The sequence below is a fragment of the Leptonotus elevatus genome, chromosome 19 (genome assembly GCF_054856555.1).
Source record: "Leptonotus elevatus isolate MCC_2025b chromosome 19, RoL_Lele_1.0, whole genome shotgun sequence".
Taxonomy (NCBI): Eukaryota; Metazoa; Chordata; class Actinopteri; order Syngnathiformes; family Syngnathidae; genus Leptonotus; species Leptonotus elevatus.
Window position 1 is genome coordinate 325,001 of NC_141257.1, and position 20,000 is coordinate 345,000.

General features: G+C 53.7%; 2 protein-coding genes across 2 annotated transcripts in view; one reads left to right on the forward strand and one right to left on the reverse strand.

Moving 5' to 3' along the window:
- Positions 1-13,093, reverse strand: part of LOC147157298 (uncharacterized) — a 14,074-nt gene extending 981 nt beyond the window's left edge. Inside the window, exons 1-2 of the mRNA XM_086062495.1 lie at positions 13,018-13,093; positions 1-3,250 (exon numbers count right to left, since the gene is read on the reverse strand). The exon at positions 1-3,250 is cut by the window's left edge and continues 981 nt beyond it. Coding sequence (XP_085918621.1) covers positions 1-3,250; positions 13,018-13,093 — 3,326 coding nt within the window. The remainder of the gene's footprint in view (positions 3,251-13,017) is intronic.
- Positions 1-20,000, forward strand: part of cibar1 (CBY1 interacting BAR domain containing 1) — a 71,282-nt gene that overhangs the window by 22,686 nt on the left and 28,596 nt on the right. The gene's annotated exons all lie outside the window — the stretch shown is intronic.

Consider the following 20,000-nt stretch of genomic DNA (forward strand, 5'->3'; position numbering starts at 1 on the left):
TCACTGTTACTCAGTGAGGTGGCGGCACTCACCGCTTCCTCTGCGGCGGTTAACGCGACTCTTGCGGCTTGGTCTGCTCCTGCGCCGGCCGCCGCCGCCGAGCATGTTGCAGTTATTGCTGCGGCTGAGGCTGTCAAGCCGACCCCTAATGAGTCTTGCGCCAAGCTAAGAGCCGTTCTACCCGGAAGGTTTTGTACCATTTCGATCGCTGTTCGTGTCGTCGTATTTGCAACAATTCCTAAACTTTGTGCGCCTCTGGAATCGTCCGCAGATGCTGCTACGATTGCTGTAGCTTCTGCCAGCGATGCAACCTCTTCTGCTGCCTGAATTGCTGCAAACATTTCAGGTGTCAGCATGGATGATGGCTCACTTGAAAATAGCTCTCGAGCATTCCTTGATACCGTCTCAAATAGTCTCGCAGTGTCAAAAAATTCCTCTGGTTCTTCCTCCACCACTCGTCTGGCTACTTCTGCAGCGTCCAGCGACACCTGTGCTGCTTCTGCATCAATCCTTCCTTCTTCTGTTGCTGCTCCAGCCGCTGCTTGAGCTACTGCTACTGCCGCATCTGCTGCATTTGCTGCGGCAGCTCTCGCCTCCTGTGGCTCAGCGTCTCCATTTGCAACGGATATAGCTGCAAGATTTGCTGCCTCTGCGCTTGCCAAGGCGGTGTTGATGAGAACTTCTAGATCTGTCCCAGTACCAGTCGCAGTAACTGCCGCCGCTGAGGCTGCGAGGGATGTCGCTGCTGCCGCCAGGGAGGCTTGTCTTGAAGCTTGGACAGCTGTTGTGGGTACTGCCGCAGCTTCTGCCGCTGCACCTGCGCTTTGTGCTGCAGTTTGTATTTGTAGGATAGCTAATTCACCAGCTAACTCGGCTTCCGCGTCTCCTGCAGTGGGTGCTGCAGCTCGCTCTGCTGTGTCGAGTGCAACTTGAGCCTGAGCTGCTGTTTGTTCTGCCAACGCAGCTGAGCTTTCGGCCGCCTCTATGGCTTGTATTACGCTGGCCTCTACATCTGCCGGTAGGTCTGCTGAATTGAGTAAAAGTTGGAGCTCTTGCGCTGCCATCTCAGCCTCTTGGTTTGCATTTCTTGCATCTTCTATAATAGATGCTGCATTTTCTGCGGTGACTCCAGAAGCCATAACTTCCGCTGCTCGGTCTGATGTATCTGCGGCTGACCTCGCTATGGTTGCTGCATTTTGTGCTGCTTGGGAGAGTTGTAGCGCAAAAGGGGCCAAGTCGCCGCTCGCTCCCGCCGCCGCTTCTTGGGCTCTTGTTGCAGCAGTTTGAGATGCGTCTGCTGCACTGTCTGCTGCTGCTGCTGCTGCTTCTGCATCTATGGTGCCTTGTGCAAACTCCAACGCAGCAGTGGCTGCCTCGTCTGCAGCAGATGAAGCATCTTCTGCAGCTTCTTCTGCTTGTGAGGACCCCCCTGAAGCTGCGGCTGTTGCTGCCGCAGCTGAGCTGGCTAGTGATGCGGCTGCTGATGCGGCAGTTGTGGATGCTGCAACAGCTGTCTCTACTGATCTTTGGATTCCCATTGCCGGTCCTTCCGCAGCGACTGCCGCTGCACCTGCGCTTTGTGCTGCAGTTTGTATTTGTAGGATAGCTAATTCACCAGCTAACTCGGCTTCCGCGTCTCCTGCAGTGGATGCTGCAGCTCGCTCTGCTGTGTCGAGTGCAACTTGAGCCTGAGCTGCTGTTTGTTCTGCCAACGCAGCTGAGCTTTCGGCCGCCTCTATGGCTTGTATTACGCTGGCCTCTACATCTGCCGGTAGGTCTGCTGAATTGAGTAAAAGTCTGAGCTCTTGCGCTGCCATCTCAGCCTCTTGGTTTGCATTTCTTGCATCTTCTATAATAGATGCTGCATTTTCTGCGGTGACTCCAGAAGCCATAACTTCCGCTGCTCGGTCTGATGTATCTGCTGCTGACCTCGCTATGGTTGCTGCATTTTGTGCTGCTTGGGAGAGTTGTAGCGCAAAAGGGGCCAAGTCGCCACTCGCTCCCGCCGCCGCTTCTTGGGCTCTTGTTGCAGCAGTTTGAGATGCGTCTGCTGCACTGTCTGCTGCTGCTGCTGCTGCTTCCGCATCTATGGTGCCTTGTGCAAACTCCAACGCAGCAGTGGCTGCCTCGTCTGCAGCAGATGAAGCATCTTCTGCAGCTTCTTCTGCTTGTGAGGACCCCCCTGAAGCTGCGGCTGTTGCTGCCGCAGCTGAGCTGGCTAGTGATGCGGCTGCTGATGCGGCAGTTGTGGATGCTGCAACAGCTGTCTCTACTGATCTTTGGATTCCCATTGCCGGTCCTTCCGCAGCGACTGCCGCTGCACCTGCGCTTTGTGCTGCAGTTTGTATTTGTAGGATAGCTAATTCACCAGCTAACTCGGCTTCCGCGTCTCCTGCAGTGGATGCTGCAGCTCGCTCTGCTGTGTCGAGTGCAACTTGAGCCTGAGCTGCTGTTTGTTCTGCCAACGCAGCTGAGCTTTCGGCCGCCTCTATGGCTTGTATTACGCTGGCCTCTACATCTGCCGGTAGGTCTGCTGAATTGAGTAAAAGTCTGAGCTCTTGCGCTGCCATCTCAGCCTCTTGGTTTGCATTTCTTGCCTGTTCTATGATTGATTCTGCATTTTGTGCGGTGACTCCAGAAGCCATAACTTCCGCTGCTAAGTCTGATGTATCTGCGGCTGACCTCGCTATGGTTGCTGCATTTTGTGCTGCTTGGGAGAGTTGTAGTGCAAAAGGGGCCAAGTCGCCGCTCGCTCCTGCCGCCGCTTCTTGGGCTCTTGTTGCAGCAGTTTGAGATGCGTCTGCTGCACTGTCTGCTGCTGCTGCTGCTGCTTCCGCATCTATGGTGCCTTGTGCAAACTCCAACGCAGCAGTGGCTGCCTCGTCTGCAGCAGATGAAGCATCTTCTGCAGCTTCTTCTGCTTGTGAGGACCCCCCTGAAGCTGCGGCTGTTGCTGCCGCAGCTGAGCTGGCTAGTGATGCTGCTGCTGATGCGGCAGTTGTGGATGCTGCAACAGCTGTCTCTACTGATCTTCGTACTGCCACTTCTGCAATTGTTTCGGTGACTTCGTCTGTGGTGCTTGTGCTGTCATCAGTATTGACTGTGCTGTCGGTTGATGGAGCGTCAGTTGATGCTGCTGGGGTGGGTTCGGTGGCGGCAGTGGGTTCGCTCTCGGTGGCTGTGGCAGCGGTGGGTTCACTTTCAGTGGCAACGGTGGGTTCGGTGGCGGCAGTGGGTTCGCTCTCGGTGGCTGTGGCAGCGGTGGGTTCGGTGGCGGCAGTGGGTTCGCTCTCGGTGGCTGTGGCAGCATTGGGTTCACTTTCAGTGGCGACGGTGGGTTCGGTGGCGGCAGTGGGTTCGCTCTCGGTGGCTGTGGCAGCGGTGGGTTCACTTTCAGTGGCGACGGTGGGTTCGGTGGCGGCAGTGGGTTCGCTCTCGGTGGCTGTGGCAGCGGTGGGTTCACTTTCAGTGGCAACGGTGGGCTCGGTGGCGGCAGTGGGTTCGCTCTCGGTGGCTGTGGCAGCGGTGGGTTCACTTTCAGTGGCAACGGTGGGCTCGGTGGCGGCAGTGGGTTCGCTCTCGGTGGCTGTGGCAGCGGTGGGTTCACTTTCAGTGGCAACGGTGGGTTCGGTGGCGGCAGTGGGTTCGCTCTCGGTGGCTGTGGCAGCGGTGGGTTCACTTTCAGTGGCAACGGTGGGTTCGGTGGCGGCAGTGGGTTCGCTCTCGGTGGCTGTGGCAGCGGTGGGTTCACTTTCAGTGGCAACGGTGGGTTCGGTGGCGGCAGTGGGTTCGCTCTCGGTGGCTGTGGCAGCGGTGGGTTCACTTTCAGTGGCAACGGTGGGTTCGGTGGCGGCAGTGGGTTCGCTCTCGGTGGCTGTGGCAGCGGTGGGTTCACTTTCAGTGGCAACGGTGGGTTCGGTGGCGGCAGTGGGTTCGCTCTCGGTGGCTGTGGCAGCGGTGGGTTCACTTTCAGTGGCAACGGTGGGTTCGGTGGCGGCAGTGGGTTCGCTCTCGGTGGCTGTGGCAGCGGTGGGTTCACTTTCAGTGGCAACGGTGGGTTCGGTGGCGGCAGTGGGTTCGCTCTCGGTGGCTGTGGCAGCGGTGGGTTCACTTTCAGTGGCGACGGTGGGTTCGGTGGCGGCAGTGGGTTCGCTCTCGGTGGCTGTGGCAGCGGTGGGTTCACTTTCAGTGGCGACGGTGGGTTCGGTGGCGGCAGTGGGTTCGCTCTCGGTGGCTGTGGCAGCGGTGGGTTCACTTTCAGTGGCGACGGTGGGTTCGGTGGCGGCAGTGGGTTCGCTCTCGGTGGCTGTGGCAGCGGTGGGTTCACTTTCAGTGGCGACGGTGGGTTCGGTGGCGGCAGTGGGTTCGCTCTCGGTGGCTGTGGCAGCGGTGGGTTCACTTTCAGTGGCGACGGTGGGTTCGGTGGCGGCAGTGGGTTCGCTCTCGGTGGCTGTGGCAGCGGTGGGTTCACTTTCAGTGGCAACGGTGGGTTCGGTGGCGGCAGTGGGTTCGCTCTCGGTGGCTGTGGCAGCGGTGGGTTCACTTTCAGTGGCAACGGTGGGTTCGGTGGCGGCAGTGGGTTCGCTCTCGGTGGCTGTGGCAGCGGTGGGTTCACTTTCTGTGGCAACGGTGGGTTCGGTGGCGGCAGTGGGTTCGCTCTCGGTGGCTGTGGCAGCGGTGGGTTCACTTTCAGTGGCAACGGTGGGTTCGGTGGCGGCAGTGGGTTCGCTCTCGGTGGCTGTGGCAGCGGTGGGTTCACTTTCAGTGGCAACGGTGGGTTCGGTGGCGGCAGTGGGTTCGCTCTCGGTGGCTGTGGCAGCGGTGGGTTCACTTTCAGTGGCAACGGTGGGCTCGGTGGCGGCAGTGGGTTCGCTCTCGGTGGCTGTGGCAGCGGTGGGTTCACTTTCAGTGGCAACGGTGGGCTCGGTGGCGGCAGTGGGTTCGCTCTCGGTGGCTGTGGCAGCGGTGGGTTCACTTTCAGTGGCAACGGTGGGCTCGGTGGCGGCAGTGGGTTCGCTCTCGGTGGCTGTGGCAGCGGTGGGTTCACTTTCAGTGGCAACGGTGGGCTCGGTGGCGGCAGTGGGTTCGCTCTCGGTGGCTGTGGCAGCGGTGGGTTCACTTTCAGTGGCAACGGTGGGCTCGGTGGCGGCAGTGGGTTCGCTCTCGGTGGCTGTGGCAGCGGTGGGTTCACTTTCAGTGGCAACGGTGGGCTCGGTGGCGGCAGTGGGTTCGCTCTCGGTGGCTGTGGCAGCGGTGGGTTCACTTTCAGTGGCAACGGTGGGTTCGGTGGCGGCAGTGGGTTCGCTCTCGGTGGCTGTGGCAGCGGTGGGTTCACTTTCAGTGGCAACGGTGGGTTCGGTGGCGGCAGTGGGTTCGCTCTCGGTGGCTGTGGCAGCGGTGGGTTCACTTTCAGTGGCAACGGTGGGTTCGGTGGCGGCAGTGGGTTCGCTCTCGGTGGCTGTGGCAGCGGTGGGTTCACTTTCAGTGGCAACGGTGGGTTCGGTGGCGGCAGTGGGTTCGCTCTCGGTGGCTGTGGCAGCGGTGGGTTCACTTTCAGTGGCAACGGTGGGTTCGGTGGCGGCAGTGGGTTCGCTCTCGGTGGCTGTGGCAGCGGTGGGTTCACTTTCAGTGGCAACGGTGGGTTCGGTGGCGGCAGTGGGTTCGCTCTCGGTGGCTGTGGCAGCGGTGGGTTCACTTTCAGTGGCAACGGTGGGTTCGGTGGCGGCAGTGGGTTCGCTCTCGGTGGCTGTGGCAGCGGTGGGTTCACTTTCAGTGGCAACGGTGGGTTCGGTGGCGGCAGTGGGTTCGCTCTCGGTGGCTGTGGCACCGGTGGGTTCGGTGGCGGCAGTGGGTTCGCTCTCGGTGGCTGTGGCAGCGGTGGGTTCACTTTCAGTGGCACCGGTGGGTTCGGTGGCGGCAGTGGGTTCGCTCTCGGTGGCTGTGGCAGCGGTGGGTTCGGTGGCGACAGTGGGTTCGCTCTCGGTGGCTGTGGCAGCGGTGGGTTCACTTTCAGTGGCAACGGTGGGTTCGGTGGCGGCAGTGGGTTCGCTCTCGGTGGCTGTGATAGCGGTTGGTTCACTTTCAGTGGCACCGGTGGGTTCGGTGGCGGCAGTGGGTTCGCTCTCGTTGGCTGTGGCAGCGGTGGGTTCACTTTCAGTGGCACCGGTGGGTTCGGTGGTGGCAGTGGGTTCGCTCTCGGTGGCTGTGGCAGCGGTGGGTTCACTTTCAGTGGCAACGGTGGGTTCGGTGGTGGCAGTGGGTTCGCTCTCGGTGGCTGTGGCAGCGGTGGGTTCACTTTCAGTGGCAACGGTGGGTTCGGTGGCGGCAGTGGGTTCGCTCTCGGTGGCTGTGGCACCGGTGGGTTCGGTGGCGGCAGTGGGTTCGCTCTCGGTGGCTGTGGCAGCGGTGGGTTCACTTTCAGTGGCACCGGTGGGTTCGGTGGCGGCAGTGGGTTCGCTCTCGGTGGCTGTGGCAGCGGTGGGTTCGGTGGCGGCAGTGGGTTCGCTCTCGGTGGCTGTGGCAGCGGTGGGTTCACTTTCAGTGGCAACGGTGGGTTCGGTGGCGGCAGTGGGTTCGCTCTCGGTGGCTGTGATAGCGGTGGGTTCACTTTCAGTGCCACCGGTGGGTTCGGTGGCGGCAGTGGGTTCTCTCTCGTTGGCTGTGGCAGCGGTGGGTTCACTTTCAGTGGCACCGGTGGGTTCGGTGGTGGCAGTGGGTTCGCTCTCGGTGGCTGTGGCAGCGGTGGGTTCACTTACAGTGGCACCGGTGGGTTCGGTGGCGGCAGTGGGTTCGCTCTCGGTGGCTGTGGCAGCGGTGGGTTCACTTTCAGTGGCACCGGTGGGTTCGGTGGCGGCAGTGGGTTCGCTCTCGGTGGCTGTGGCAGCGGTGGGTTCACTTTCAGTGGCACCGGTGGGTTCGGTGGCGGCAGTGGGTTCGCTCTCGGTGGCTGTGGCAGCGGTGGGTTCACTTACAGTGGCAACGGTGGGTTCGGTGGCGGCAGTGGGTTCGCTCTCGGTGGCTGTGGCAGCGGTGGGTTCACTTTCAGTGGCACCGGTGGGTTCGGTGGCGGCAGTGGGTTCGCTCTCGGTGGCTGTGGCAGCGGTGGGTTCACTTTCAGTGGCACCGGTGGGTTCGGTGGCGGCAGTGGGTTCGCTCTCGGTGGCTGTGGCAGCGGTGGGTTCACTTACAGAGGCACCGGTGGGTTCGGTGGCGGTAGTGGGTTCGCTCCCGGTGGCTGTGGCAGCGGTGGGTTCACTTTCAGTGGCACCGGTGGGTTCGCTCTCGGTGGCTGTGGCAGCGGTGGGTTCACTTTCAGTGGCAACCGTGGGTTCACTTTCAGTGGCAACGGTGGGTTCGGTGGCGGCAGTGGGTTCGCTCTCGGTGGCTGTGGCAGCGGTGAGTTCACTTTCAGTGGCACCGGTGGGTTCGGTGGCGGCAGTGGGTTCGCTCTCGGTGGCTGTGGCAGCGGTGGGTTCACTTTCAGTGGCAACCGTGGGTTCATTTTCAGTGGCAACGGTGGGTTCGGTGGCGGCAGTGGGTTCGCTCTCGGTGGCTGTGGCAGCGGTGGGTTCACTTTCAGTGGCAACGGTGGGTTCGGTGGCGGCAGTGGGTTCGCTCTCGGTGGCTGTGGCAGCAGTGGGTTCACTTTCAATGGCAACGGTGGGTTCGGTGGCGGCAGTGGGTTCGCTCTCGGTGGCTGTGGCAGCGGTGGGTTCACTTTCAGTGGCAACGGTGGGTTCGTTGGCGGCAGTGGGTTCGCTCTCGGTGGCTGTGGCAGCGGTGGGTTCACTTTCAGTGGCAACGGTGGGTTCGGTGGCGGCAGTGGGTTCGCTTTCGGTGGCTGTGGCACCGGTGGGTTCGGTGGCGGCAGTGGGTTCGCTCTCGGTGGCTGTGGCAGCGGTGGGTTCACTTTCAGTGGCACCGGTGGGTTCGGTGGCGGCAGTGGGTTCGCTCTCGGTGGCTGTGGCAGTGGTGGGTTCGGTGGCGACAGTGGGTTCGCTCTCGGTGGCTGTGGCAGCGGTGGGTTCACTTTCAGTGGCAACGGTGGGTTCGGTGGCGGCAGTGGGTTCGCTCTCGGTGGCTGTGATAGCGGTTGGTTCACTTTCAGTGGCACCGGTGGGTTCGGTGGCGGCAGTGGGTTCGCTCTCGTTGGCTGTGGCAGCGGTGGGTTCACTTTCAGTGGCACCGGTGGGTTCGGTGGTGGCAGTGGGTTCGCTCTCGGTGGCTGTGGCAGCGGTGGGTTCACTTTCAGTGGCAACGGTGGGTTCGGTGGTGGCAGTGGGTTCGCTCTCGGTGGCTGTGGCAGCGGTGGGTTCACTTTCAGTGGCAACGGTGGGTTCGGTGGTGGCAGTTGGTTCGCTCTCGGTGGCTGTGGCACCGGTGGGTTCGGTGGCGGCAGTGGGTTCGCTCTCGGTGGCTGTGGCAGCGGTGGGTTCACTTTCAGTGGCACCGGTGGGTTCGGTGGCGGCAGTGGGTTCGCTCTCGGTGGCTGTGGCAGCGGTGGGTTCGGTGGCGGCAGTGGGTTCGCTCTCGGTGGCTGTGGCAGCGGTGGGTTCACTTTCAGTGGCAACGGTGGGTTCGGTGGCGGCAGTGGGTTCGCTCTCGGTGGCTGTGATAGCGGTGGGTTCACTTTCAGTGCCACCGGTGGGTTCGGTGGCGGCAGTGGGTTCTCTCTCGTTGGCTGTGGCAGCGGTGGGTTCACTTTCAGTGGCACCGGTGGGTTCGGTGGTGGCAGTGGGTTCGCTCTCGGTGGCTGTGGCAGCGGTGGGTTCACTTACAGTGGCACCGGTGGGTTCGGTGGCGGCAGTGGGTTCGCTCTCGGTGGCTGTGGCAGCGGTGGGTTCACTTTCAGTGGCACCGGTGGGTTCGGTGGCGGCAGTGGGTTCGCTCTCGGTGGCTGTGGCAGCGGTGGGTTCACTTTCAGTGGCACCGGTGGGTTCGGTGGCGGCAGTGGGTTCGCTCTCGGTGGCTGTGGCAGCGGTGGGTTCACTTACAGTGGCAACGGTGGGTTCGGTGGCGGCAGTGGGTTCGCTCTCGGTGGCTGTGGCAGCGGTGGGTTCACTTTCAGTGGCACCGGTGGGTTCGGTGGCGGCAGTGGGTTCGCTCTCGGTGGCTGTGGCAGCGGTGGGTTCACTTACAGTGGCACCGGTGGGTTCGGTGGCGGTAGTGGGTTCGCTCCCGGTGGCTGTGGCAGCGGTGGGTTCACTTTCAGTGGCACCGGTGGGTTCGCTCTCGGTGGCTGTGGCAGTGGTGGGTTCACTTTCAGTGGCACCGGTGGGTTCGGTGGCGGCAGTGGGTTCGCTCTCGGTGGCTGTGGCAGCGGTGGGTTCACTTTCAGTGGCACCGGTGGGTTCGGTGGCGGCAGTGGGTTCGCTCTCGGTGGCTGTGGCAGCGGTGGGTTCACTTTCAGTGGCAACCGTGGGTTCACTTTCAGTGGCAACGGTGGGTTCGGTGGCGGCAGTGGGTTCGCTCTCGGTGGCTGTGGCAGCGGTGAGTTCACTTTCAGTGGCACCGGTGGGTTCGGTGGCGGCAGTGGGTTCGCTCTCGGTGGCTGTGGCAGCGGTGGGTTCACTTTCAGTGGCAACCGTGGGTTCATTTTCAGTGGCAACGGTGGGTTCGGTGGCGGCAGTGGGTTCGCTCTCGGTGGCTGTGGCAGCGGTGGGTTCACTTTCAGTGGCACCGGTGGGTTCGGTGGCGGCAGTGGGTTCGCTCTCGGTGGCTGTGGCAGCGGTGGGTTCGGTGGCGGCAGTGGGTTCGCTCTCGGTGGCTGTGGCAGCGGTGGGTTCACTTTCAGTGGCAACGGTGGGTTCGGTGGCGGCAGTGGGTTCGCTCTCGGTGGCTGTGGCAGCGGTGGGTTCACTTTCAGTGGCACCGGTGGGTTCGGTGGCGGCAGTGGGTTCGCTCTCGGTCGCTCTAGCAGCGGTGGGTTCACTTTCAGTGGCAACGGTGGGTTCGGTGGCGGCAGTGGGTTCGCTCTCGGTGGCTGTGGCAGCGGTGGGTTCACTTTCAGTGGCAACGGTGGGTTCGGTGGCGGCAGTGGGTTCGCTCTCGGTGGCTGTGGCAGCGGTGGGTTCACTTTCAGTGGCAACGGTGGGTTCGGTGGCGGCAGTGGGTTCGCTCTCGGTGGCTGTGGCAGCGGTGGGTTCACTTTCAGTGGCAACGGTGGGTTCGGTGGCGGCAGTGGGTTCGCTCTCGGTGGCTGTGGCAGCGGTGGGTTCACTTTCAGTGGCAACGGTGGGTTCGGTGGCGGCAGTGGGTTCGCTCTCGGTGGCTGTGGCAGCGGTGGGTTCACTTTCAGTGGCAACGGTGGGTTCGGTGGCGGCAGTGGGTTCGCTCTCGGTGGCTGTGGCAGCGGTGGGTTCACTTTCAGTGGCAACGGTGGGTTCGGTGGCGGCAGTGGGTTCGCTCTCGGTGGCTGTGGCACCGGTGGGTTCGGTGGCGGCAGTGGGTTCGCTCTCGGTGGCTGTGGCAGCGGTGGGTTCACTTTCAGTGGCACCGGTGGGTTCGGTGGCGGCAGTGGGTTCGCTCTCGGTGGCTGTGGCAGCGGTGGGTTCACTTTCAGTGGCAACCGTGGGTTCACTTTCAGTGGCAACGGTGGGTTCGGTGGCGGCAGTGGGTTCGCTCTCGGTGGCTGTGGCAGCGGTGAGTTCACTTTCAGTGGCACCGGTGGGTTCGGTGGCGGCAGTGGGTTCGCTCTCGGTGGCTGTGGCAGCGGTGGGTTCACTTTCAGTGGCAACCGTGGGTTCATTTTCAGTGGCAACGGTGGGTTCGGTGGCGGCAGTGGGTTCGCTCTCGGTGGCTGTGGCAGCGGTGGGTTCACTTTCAGTGGCACCGGTGGGTTCGGTGGCGGCAGTGGGTTTGCTCTCGGTGGCTGTGGCAGCGGTGGGTTCGGTGGCGGCAGTGGGTTCGCTCTCGGTGGCTGTGGCAGCGGTGGGTTCACTTTCAGTGGCAACGGTGGGTTCGGTGGCGGCAGTGGGTTCGCTCTCGGTGGCTGTGGCAGCGTAGGGTTCACTTTCAGTGGCACCGGTGTGTTCGGTGGCGGCAGTGGGTTCGCTCTCGGTCGCTCTAGCAGCGGTGGGTTCACTTTCAGTGGCAACGGTGTGTTCGGTGGCGGCAGTGGGTTTGCTCTCGGTGGCTGTGGCAGCGGTGGATTCACTTTCAGTGGTACCGGTGGGTTCGGTGGCGGCAGTGGGTTCGCTCTCGGTGGCTGTGGCAGCGGTGGGTTCACTTTCAGTGGCACCGGTGGGTTCGGTGGCGGCAGTGGGTTTGCTCTCGGTGGCTGTGGCTGCGGTGGGTTCACTTTCAGTGGCACCGGTGGGTTCGGTGGCGGCAGTGGGTTCGCTCTCGGTGGCTGTGGCAGCGGTGGGTTCACTTTCAGTTGCACCGGTGGGTTCGCTCTCGGTGGCTGTGGCAGCGGTGGGTTCACTTTGAGTGGCACCGGTGGGTTCACTTTGAGTGGCACCGGTGGGTTCGGTGGCAGCGGTGGGTTCTCTTTCAGTGGCACCGGTGGGTTCGGTGGCGGCAGTGGGTTTGCTCTCGGTGGCTGTGGCTGCGGTGGGTTCACTTTCAGTGGCACCGGTGGGTTCGGTGGCGGCAGTGGGTTCGCTCTCGGTGGCTGTGGCAGCGGTGGGTTCACTTTCAGTTGCACCGGTGGGTTCGCTCTCGGTGGCTGTGGCAGCGGTGGGTTCACTTTGAGTGGCACCGGTGGGTTCACTTTGAGTGGCACCGGTGGGTTCGGTGGCAGCGGTGGGTTCGCTTTCAGTGGCACCGGTGGGTTCAGTGGCGGCAGTGGGTTCAGCGGCGGTTGATTTGCTTTCAGTGGCTGTGCCTGACAAGGATAGTTCCTCAGCAGTCTGGAGGAGTCGTCTACCTTGACTTCCCTCTTCGTGTGCTGCTTAATTTGTGGAAAAGTTTGGTCAGATGCCTTACATGAAGCTCCATATTGTAACCTTTACTTCATATTACTTACCAAGAAGTAGAAGCACAAAAATGACATTCTTAATTGTCATTGTGATGCTTTTCCGTCCTATGTTTCTACAAAGCAAATGTGGTTATTTACTGTAAATAATATGAAAACAGAAAAAAGAAATACATTGAAAGGTGAAATTCATTTTATCTCCCAAAATAGTTCCTTTTTGGGAGATTAAAGTTACTTTTTGGAAGTAGGAAACTCTGCGTTTTTCGGTTCCAGGACAGCTGATTTGAGGTAGTTATATCAACGCAGAGTTGTTTCACCTGGTGTTATCACTACACTAAAAAGTCCACATCAATGGAGCCCCAATTCGCTGAGTCACCATGGCAACGGGGGAAGCCCAGTGCGCGGCGACGCCCTCTGCTTTCGCGTTTTTTTTTTTTTACCCCTCTCAACTGGAAATATATATTTTTTTTCTTCTTTCTTAAAGAGCTAAGTATTGTTCATTCGGTAATGTCTTTTTTTTTTGTATGTTTATGTGCGTGCGAGTGTGTGTGTATTCGTTAGTTCACCAAAAACCTATTTAAAAAATCCCATACCGTTCACCTAAACCGAACACTGCCGTCAGGAGACCCGAGAAAGGACCAAAGAAAACAAAGGAAAGTGAAATCCAGCACCGACCAGACACCACCCACCGGGCCACCAACCAGAGTTCTTCACCAACCCCAGAAACATCTAAATTCCAACAAATCAGAGAGACCTCAAGAGACCAAAGGAGAGACTGAGGAAAGGAAGGAAGGACAAACGAAGCAGAGTGAGATCCACACACACCAGCCTCCACCGATTCAATGACCTGAGGAAGAAGCAGATTGTGTCTGAGTTTCGATAGATGCATGAAAATCTCCACCAAAGAGGGGAGCCGTCGACCCCTGCCAGGACAGAGCAAGCGCAACACCTCAGGGCCCCCCAGGCCGCGGCAGCGCCAAATGACGACCCCCGGGCCCCGCTAGGGCCACCGGCCGGAGAGCAAACCCAGGAGCAGGAGCGCCCGCGCCCCCAACCCAACGCAGCAGGGCGGGGCACTGCAGGCCCGCCAGGCACCCCACCGGTCCACAGCCCCCGCTCCCCACACGACCCCCCGCCTCCCGCCTCGCATCCACCCAGCCGCCCCCAGACCCCCATCCCCGCCACCTCCACCACCCCCCAACAAAGCCAGGCATCGGCGCCGAAGAGGGGCCGGACAGCGGAGTGGAGAGGGCACCCGCGCCCCCCCCCCACCCCCCGCCGCGTGGAGGGACGGAACACCGGGGGCAGAAGGGGAGATGGGGGCACGGGAGGACGGCCGGCACCCCCGAACCCCAGGCCCAGCGGGGAAAGGCCACGGTCGTCACTCCAGCGTTCTTAGTGAAAGCTAACCCCTGTTACTGAGTCCGCCAGCTGGCGAACTCTACCCCTAAACCTTGAATGTGACCCCGCCCAGTGTATATACAAGTGTGTGTGTGTGGTGCATTAAAATTGGGAGCAGGTGAACCGGAGCAGAGGGAAATTATATCCCCACGCTCCGATTCACCCGCCTCACAGGCATGTCAGTGAGTGTATGTAGTGCATTAAAAAAATAAATAGGGGGGGGGGGGGGGGACAGGAAACCGCAGCACTGCTCTATACTGCGGTCTGCCCCAACCGATGCCCCCCCCCCCCCACAGTTGTGTGGTTCATTAAAATTGGAGGGGAGTTGTAGGGCGAAGACGGTGTTTCCAACCTAACCCACCCCCCCAAAGTGTGTTATGTGCCCTATATGTCTATAAAAGTGTATTGTGCAAACTCAACTGGAAATCTAAATGCGATCATATGGTGAATTTGATCATGTCTTTAGAAAAAAAGTGCAACACAACAGCTTCTCCCCATAGAGGAAGGTGGCGTGGGAGAACGTTGCTGCTCGGGTGTCGGGTCAATGCGTACATTTAAATGTAGTCCTTTGCAATCACAATAATGTTACAGGGGAAACCTGTTGAATGGTAAATATAAAAACATTATTCAAACGGTTAAAAGGAAAAAAATGGAGCGCAACACACAATATATGCTGTGATGTGAGCGCATGACTACGGCGCCGGTAATGTTGTAAGGACAGATTCAGTTATGTAGGTTTTGGACTGTGATGTGAAATGGTACCGCTCAAAAAGAGAACTGTCCGGAAATGCCAGCAAATCTATGCGCGGTCTGATAACAATCTCATGACAAATCTTTAATTCCCTGCGCAATATTGCGGTACCTTCATCAATAGGGTCATTGTCAAAAGGGGACATGCCATGTTCGTGACAAAAGGACTTTACGCTGTAGACTATAGGCGTATTTACGCAAAAACTACAGCTGCAGCGGACTTCATGAATGAGTTAATGAAATGTCAGAATGCGGCTGAAAGGCGGGGACAGAGAAAACCTTGAGGTTCATTGTGGAAAACCTGCAACCGACCAGGTTTGGTTTATGGAATATGTTACTTCGGTAACTGAACGAGAGCTTAAATGAGCTCTTTTTATGAAACAGGCCAGAGTTACCGCTTTTTCCTCTGGTTTCAGTTACCTCCCTTTCTGAAACGGAAAACGCAAAGTTTTCCACATTTCAGGGTTTCTTGACCCAGAGTTCTCACTAAAGCTGCTTTGCGAAATAGACCCCAGGGATGGTTTCCATGAAGAGGACGTTCAAAATGTGGCTGGCATGTTATTTTCCTACTTGCAGTCATTAGTACAATTATATTATTGATATTGCACCTTCTGTGAGTGTACTGTATGTTCGATCAATAATAATAATAATCATCATAATATTGATTAAGAATGAAGTTTTCCTGCACATGGCTCAGGTACATTCATGAGGAACATCTGGACATTGTTCGGTCTGTCTGTCTACTTGTTATTGATGCAGGCGTTTGTCCAAATCTGTTATAAGTCCACGACCAAAGAAGAAGCCCAGTGAGCTGTTTCTACTACCGTCCCATTGCGCTCAGTATGCAACCCGTCAGGACCGGTCCACTTATGCAGTTAACATAATCCTCATACACTCGAAGGGAAGTGACACTTGCCACGCTGCAAAAATAAATATCTTTTGTTTTTATTCTAATGTCATCCCTTTTTGTTCCATCTCTTTTTTTTTAACCATATGATGATCTATTCCGTACTTGCAAAGGGAAGCATGCAAGTACAATTTTCGCTGAATGTTTGCTTACTTGACACATAACAATAAATGACTTGAAATCTTGAACTGTCGTCAGTGACAACCTTTCCTGCATTCAGTAAACATAAGCACTTAACAGATGATGCAGACCGTTAACTTGTTTTTGTACGTTCTCAATTCAAGTCTCAAATGTCAACACTCTACAATTGCATGGGAGAATTATCTTAAAGTACAAGACTCAAAGTCCACTTAAACCTTTGAGCCCAAATCAGCCCCTTTCATGTGATTCTGCTAAGTGCACCACTAAATAATGTACGTCTAACTTGGATCTTCTCTCAATGAAAATACTTCAAGATGGAGAAAGTACTCACCAGGCTTAATCAAGCCTCTGTTGGTATCCTGAGTGGAGCTCCTGCGAACCTTAATGTTGCCTCCCAGCTGTGCTGTTTGTTTATACGGAGTTTAATTTTCCCTTTGACCCAACCCTCGTTGACGTGACGTGAGCCTTTGTTATTTGACTGTCTTTCATTTGAAGTTAAGTGGGGAATCTTGTCAAGTGGCATTGTTTTTGCTGAGTGTTAATTAAACAAGCTGCTTCCTGGTTTTCCCATGTCGAGTAGCTAAAGCCTGCAGTTAGTACCAAACCCTGCAGCAAAACGAGGACAAGAAAGTTTTCAATCCTAGTATTTGGTTACAGCCTGCAACTCACCTATTGGTGCATCTATTAATACTGGGCTATTCTGTGATGGTTGAAAAAAAATGCTTTGGTCAAACACAATTCAAAATCTGGGAATGCAGAAAAAGTAAGGAAGTACAGAATTAAACAAAAATTCTATCTTTAAAATAAATAATAATCCAACTAATTAGTGTATTTTTATTTGGATTAATTCTGGAATAATCTTGATTAGTGCTGTGATTGCAGTCGCCATGGGTGCCTTCTATTTTCTTGACCCTCGCTGCCATTAGTTTGTTGTATTTACAATCCATTATGTGTTTGTATGACCGTATTGTGGTCTTGGATTACTTTAAAAAGCTGCTTCTCTATGATTATATAGACCTGGTTACACTGCACCACACTGCACAATCAAGCAGTATAGGAAATGTTAGAGGTGGGCTGGCGTTGGAAGTGTTTCCCCTTCTGACAACAGTTGACAAGATCTTGCTTCTTTTAATGCACGCATTAGGACACTCAAATTTACTGTATTGTTTGATTGTGTTAATATGGACAATTTGCTCAATACTCATATGCTTCTATACATGCAGCTAGTTGTGAGGATGGCTATACTATAATAGTAATAATGATGGGGACGGGTGGCAGGGCCTGGAGGCTTTATTGCAATCCAGCATAAATATACATATAACTGTAAATAACAAAAACATCATTCATAAGATATTCTAATAAAGCAATAGTCTATACTTTTCAGATTCATACCTTTATATGCAACAGGTACAAGCATTCCTTTGTCCCTTCAGCCATTTCTCTCTTGAACTCCGGTCGGGAGAGGAGTACCTAATGGATTGAGTTTTTAGAGATTTTTATTGAATTGCTAGAAGCCGCATGGTTAGGGTTAAGAGGGCCCCGGACCGAGCCAAGCACAGGGCCACCTCTTAGCAACCGCACTCCATTCGCTGATTATAGTAACAGGGAATATTGGCATAACATGCATTTGTGGCGCAGGTAGTCACGTATCTACAGTGTATAGTCTTGGGACAGGGACGTATTCACAACCTGCTACAATTCCATAGCAGCAGGTGTAGCTCAAGGTGTCATAAATGCCCTCAAGTCCCTTCATGTGATTCCATGTGCACCACTAAATACGTCCAATTTGGATCTTCTTTCAATGAAAATACTTCCAGATGGAGAAAGTACTCGCCTGCTTGATCAAGTCCCCTGTCCGTACCCTGAGTGGCGCTCGAATGGACTTTGTGTTGGCCCACCTTCAACCTTTTATTTTGCCGACAAGCTGTGTCGTGATTGTTGATGCAGTGTGTGACTTACCATTTGACCCAACCCTTGTCTTGACGCCTTTATTTTACTGCCACTTCCTCGTTTGCTAGTGCTTAGTCTATAATTAGATAGAGAATCTTGTCAAGTGATATTTTTTTTAATCTTAATTAAATTATTCTCTATTCTATCTGTTAAGGTGGTTTGGGTTATCAGTAAACTTATATTGTAAGTGACTAATGTCGTACTAAATGTGTCCCAAAAATAATAGAACATTTTCCATCTTCTGGTGTTGACTGGCAATGGATGCATTGATGTGTTGCAGGCCTAGTTATGAGGCCATTATTGTACCAAAACTATTTACAAATGTGTATTTTGATTCACACATATCTAAAAAGAATTTGTATCTGTAACCAAAGTCACAAATGTGTAACAAGAAACCACAAATGTGTAACAAGAATTTACAAATGTGACTGAAGTCACAAATGTGTTACATAAATCTGCAAATGCGTACACTGATTTGTATGAGTAAACATGTAGTTGTATGTATGTATGTATGTATATATATATATATATATATATATATAATATTTTATTTATTTATTTATTAGGGGAGGTTGGAAAAAATCGATTCGGCAATATATTGCGATATTACAGCGCGCAATTTTCGAATCAATTCGATATGCGGCCGAATCGATTTTTAAACAAATTATTTATGGGAATATTCAACAAAACGTCTTATTTAGGGTTAGGATTCACACATTAAGCATGGAAGAATGTTCTATTAATGGAACATTAAGCCTTAATATTTTATTTCAGTGCTGTTTAAACATGAAACAGACTGCAACTCGTTTGTTAAATGCAGTGGCTCAGTTATAAGCCTGAATTTTCAGATAAATAAATACATTTTCATACAAATCTTACAGTGAACATGTACAAGTTTACTGATTAGTATTTTCTAAATTTGAGTTTTTATTATTTTTTGCAATAATCAATTTATAGATTCGTAGCGGGATTAATCGGTATCGAAACGTGACTTATGAATCATGATACAAATCGAATCGCCAGGTACTAGGCAATTCACACCCCTAATATATATATATATGTATATGTGTATATATGTATGTGTGTATATATGTATGTGTGTATATATGTATGTGTATATGTGTATATATATATATATATATATATGTGTGTGTATATATGTGTATATATGTATGTGTATGTATATATATATATATGTATGTATATATATATATGTATATGTATGTGTATGTATATATATCAGGGACTTTTTTTATCTCCAAAAATAAAATTTTACAATTTTTTAAGTGGTAAAAAATCCGATTTCGTCTCTCGACAGCATTCCATTTTAGTGTTTCCGTAACTGAAATGAAACGGATCTTGCGATTGGCTGAAGTCTCCGTGTTGACCAATAAACGCGCTTGTTATAAAGGCATAGGCGTATGCCATTGTTTGTTGATTAATAAACGCGCTTGTTATAAAGGCATAGGAGTATGCCATTGTTCATTTCTCACACGTTTTTGCCGGGTGTTTAAAGAAAGATGTCCGTGATCGAACGCAAAGATGCTCCGCGAGTTAAGGAAATTGACAAGATCGTAAAAAACAAGTTTCGATGGGACTGGTTAGAGAAGGATATATCTGCAAATGTTGGAAAGAAGACTGTGACGAATTTGTTCAGTGACTTTATTCGGAAGATCGATCGTGCCGGGAAAGCGCTTTGCATTTGGTGCCATGATACCATTGACTATGGTGGGAGAGGTTTCAAAGCTCTTGAAAGTCACGCAAAGAGCAAAAAACACGTGAAAGAACTCCAGTCAAGAACAACAAATTATTCCATCGCTAGAAGTTTCGGTGCCCAAACGAAAACTCCAAAACTTTACGGCCTCCATCCCTTATTGACATCACAATCAGAAGCGGTAATAGAGAGACGTGATCCACCCCAACAACCTGTACCAGTTGCTGATAGAGTCGTGAATTTTGAGGTAGGTGGTAAACTTTTCAAATTAATCAAAATCAAATTTTCGAAAATATTATAACGTAATAAAAATGGCCATAAATATTTAACATGGTTAATCATTGACACAAACTCAAATGAATGCTGCATGTTTGCACTTTTCAGGTTTCAATATGTTGACTGTCTTGATGTATGCAGTTACAGAGATGATCTTAGTCAATCATGCATTCGACGAATGCATGATTGTGTTTTTACCAGAGCTTGCTGCATGAGGTATTTTATGTTTTTGTTATGCATTATGTATTAAATTAAGAATGATTGATTAAATGATTTATTGCATGGTAAATATTATTTCCAATGGTTAAAGATAATTTATTATTTTGTAGCTAATTTTCAACATTTTTTGTTACCATAATAAATACTCTGACATGTGAATGTGCATGAAAGTTTAGACTAAATCCTTTTTTATTTACTTTGGTCGCATGACATTTTGGATTATAATTCAAATAATTATTTAAATTATTTAATTGTTTACTGATTATTGTTAAATTTATTTTATTCTTCAGGCAATGCTGTTGGGAGTGCTGGCCAAAAATTATCTTCCGTTCACCATGGCCCCAAAGCTCATCACACTGTCAAAGGAACTGGCAAGGGATCCAAAAGCTCTGAATGGACTGTCCATGGATAGAACCAGTGTATCCTACAAAATGAAGTATGGCCTTGCTCACACTATGCTTGATGAGACTTTAACAAACTTAAGATCCTCCCACTTTTCAATGAACATTGACGAGTCCACCAGCAACAATCTACACCATGTCCTGTGTGTACTCGTCAGCTATTTCTCCCCGTTGACAAAGTCTGTTGTGGTGGAACATTTAGCATCTTTGAGTGTTGTTAAAGTTGACAGCAAATCTCTCTTTGATGAACTCTCAGCCCTCATGACCAAGAACAATATTCCCTGGAGCAATTTGGTGTCGGTGTTGATGGACTCATGTGCAATG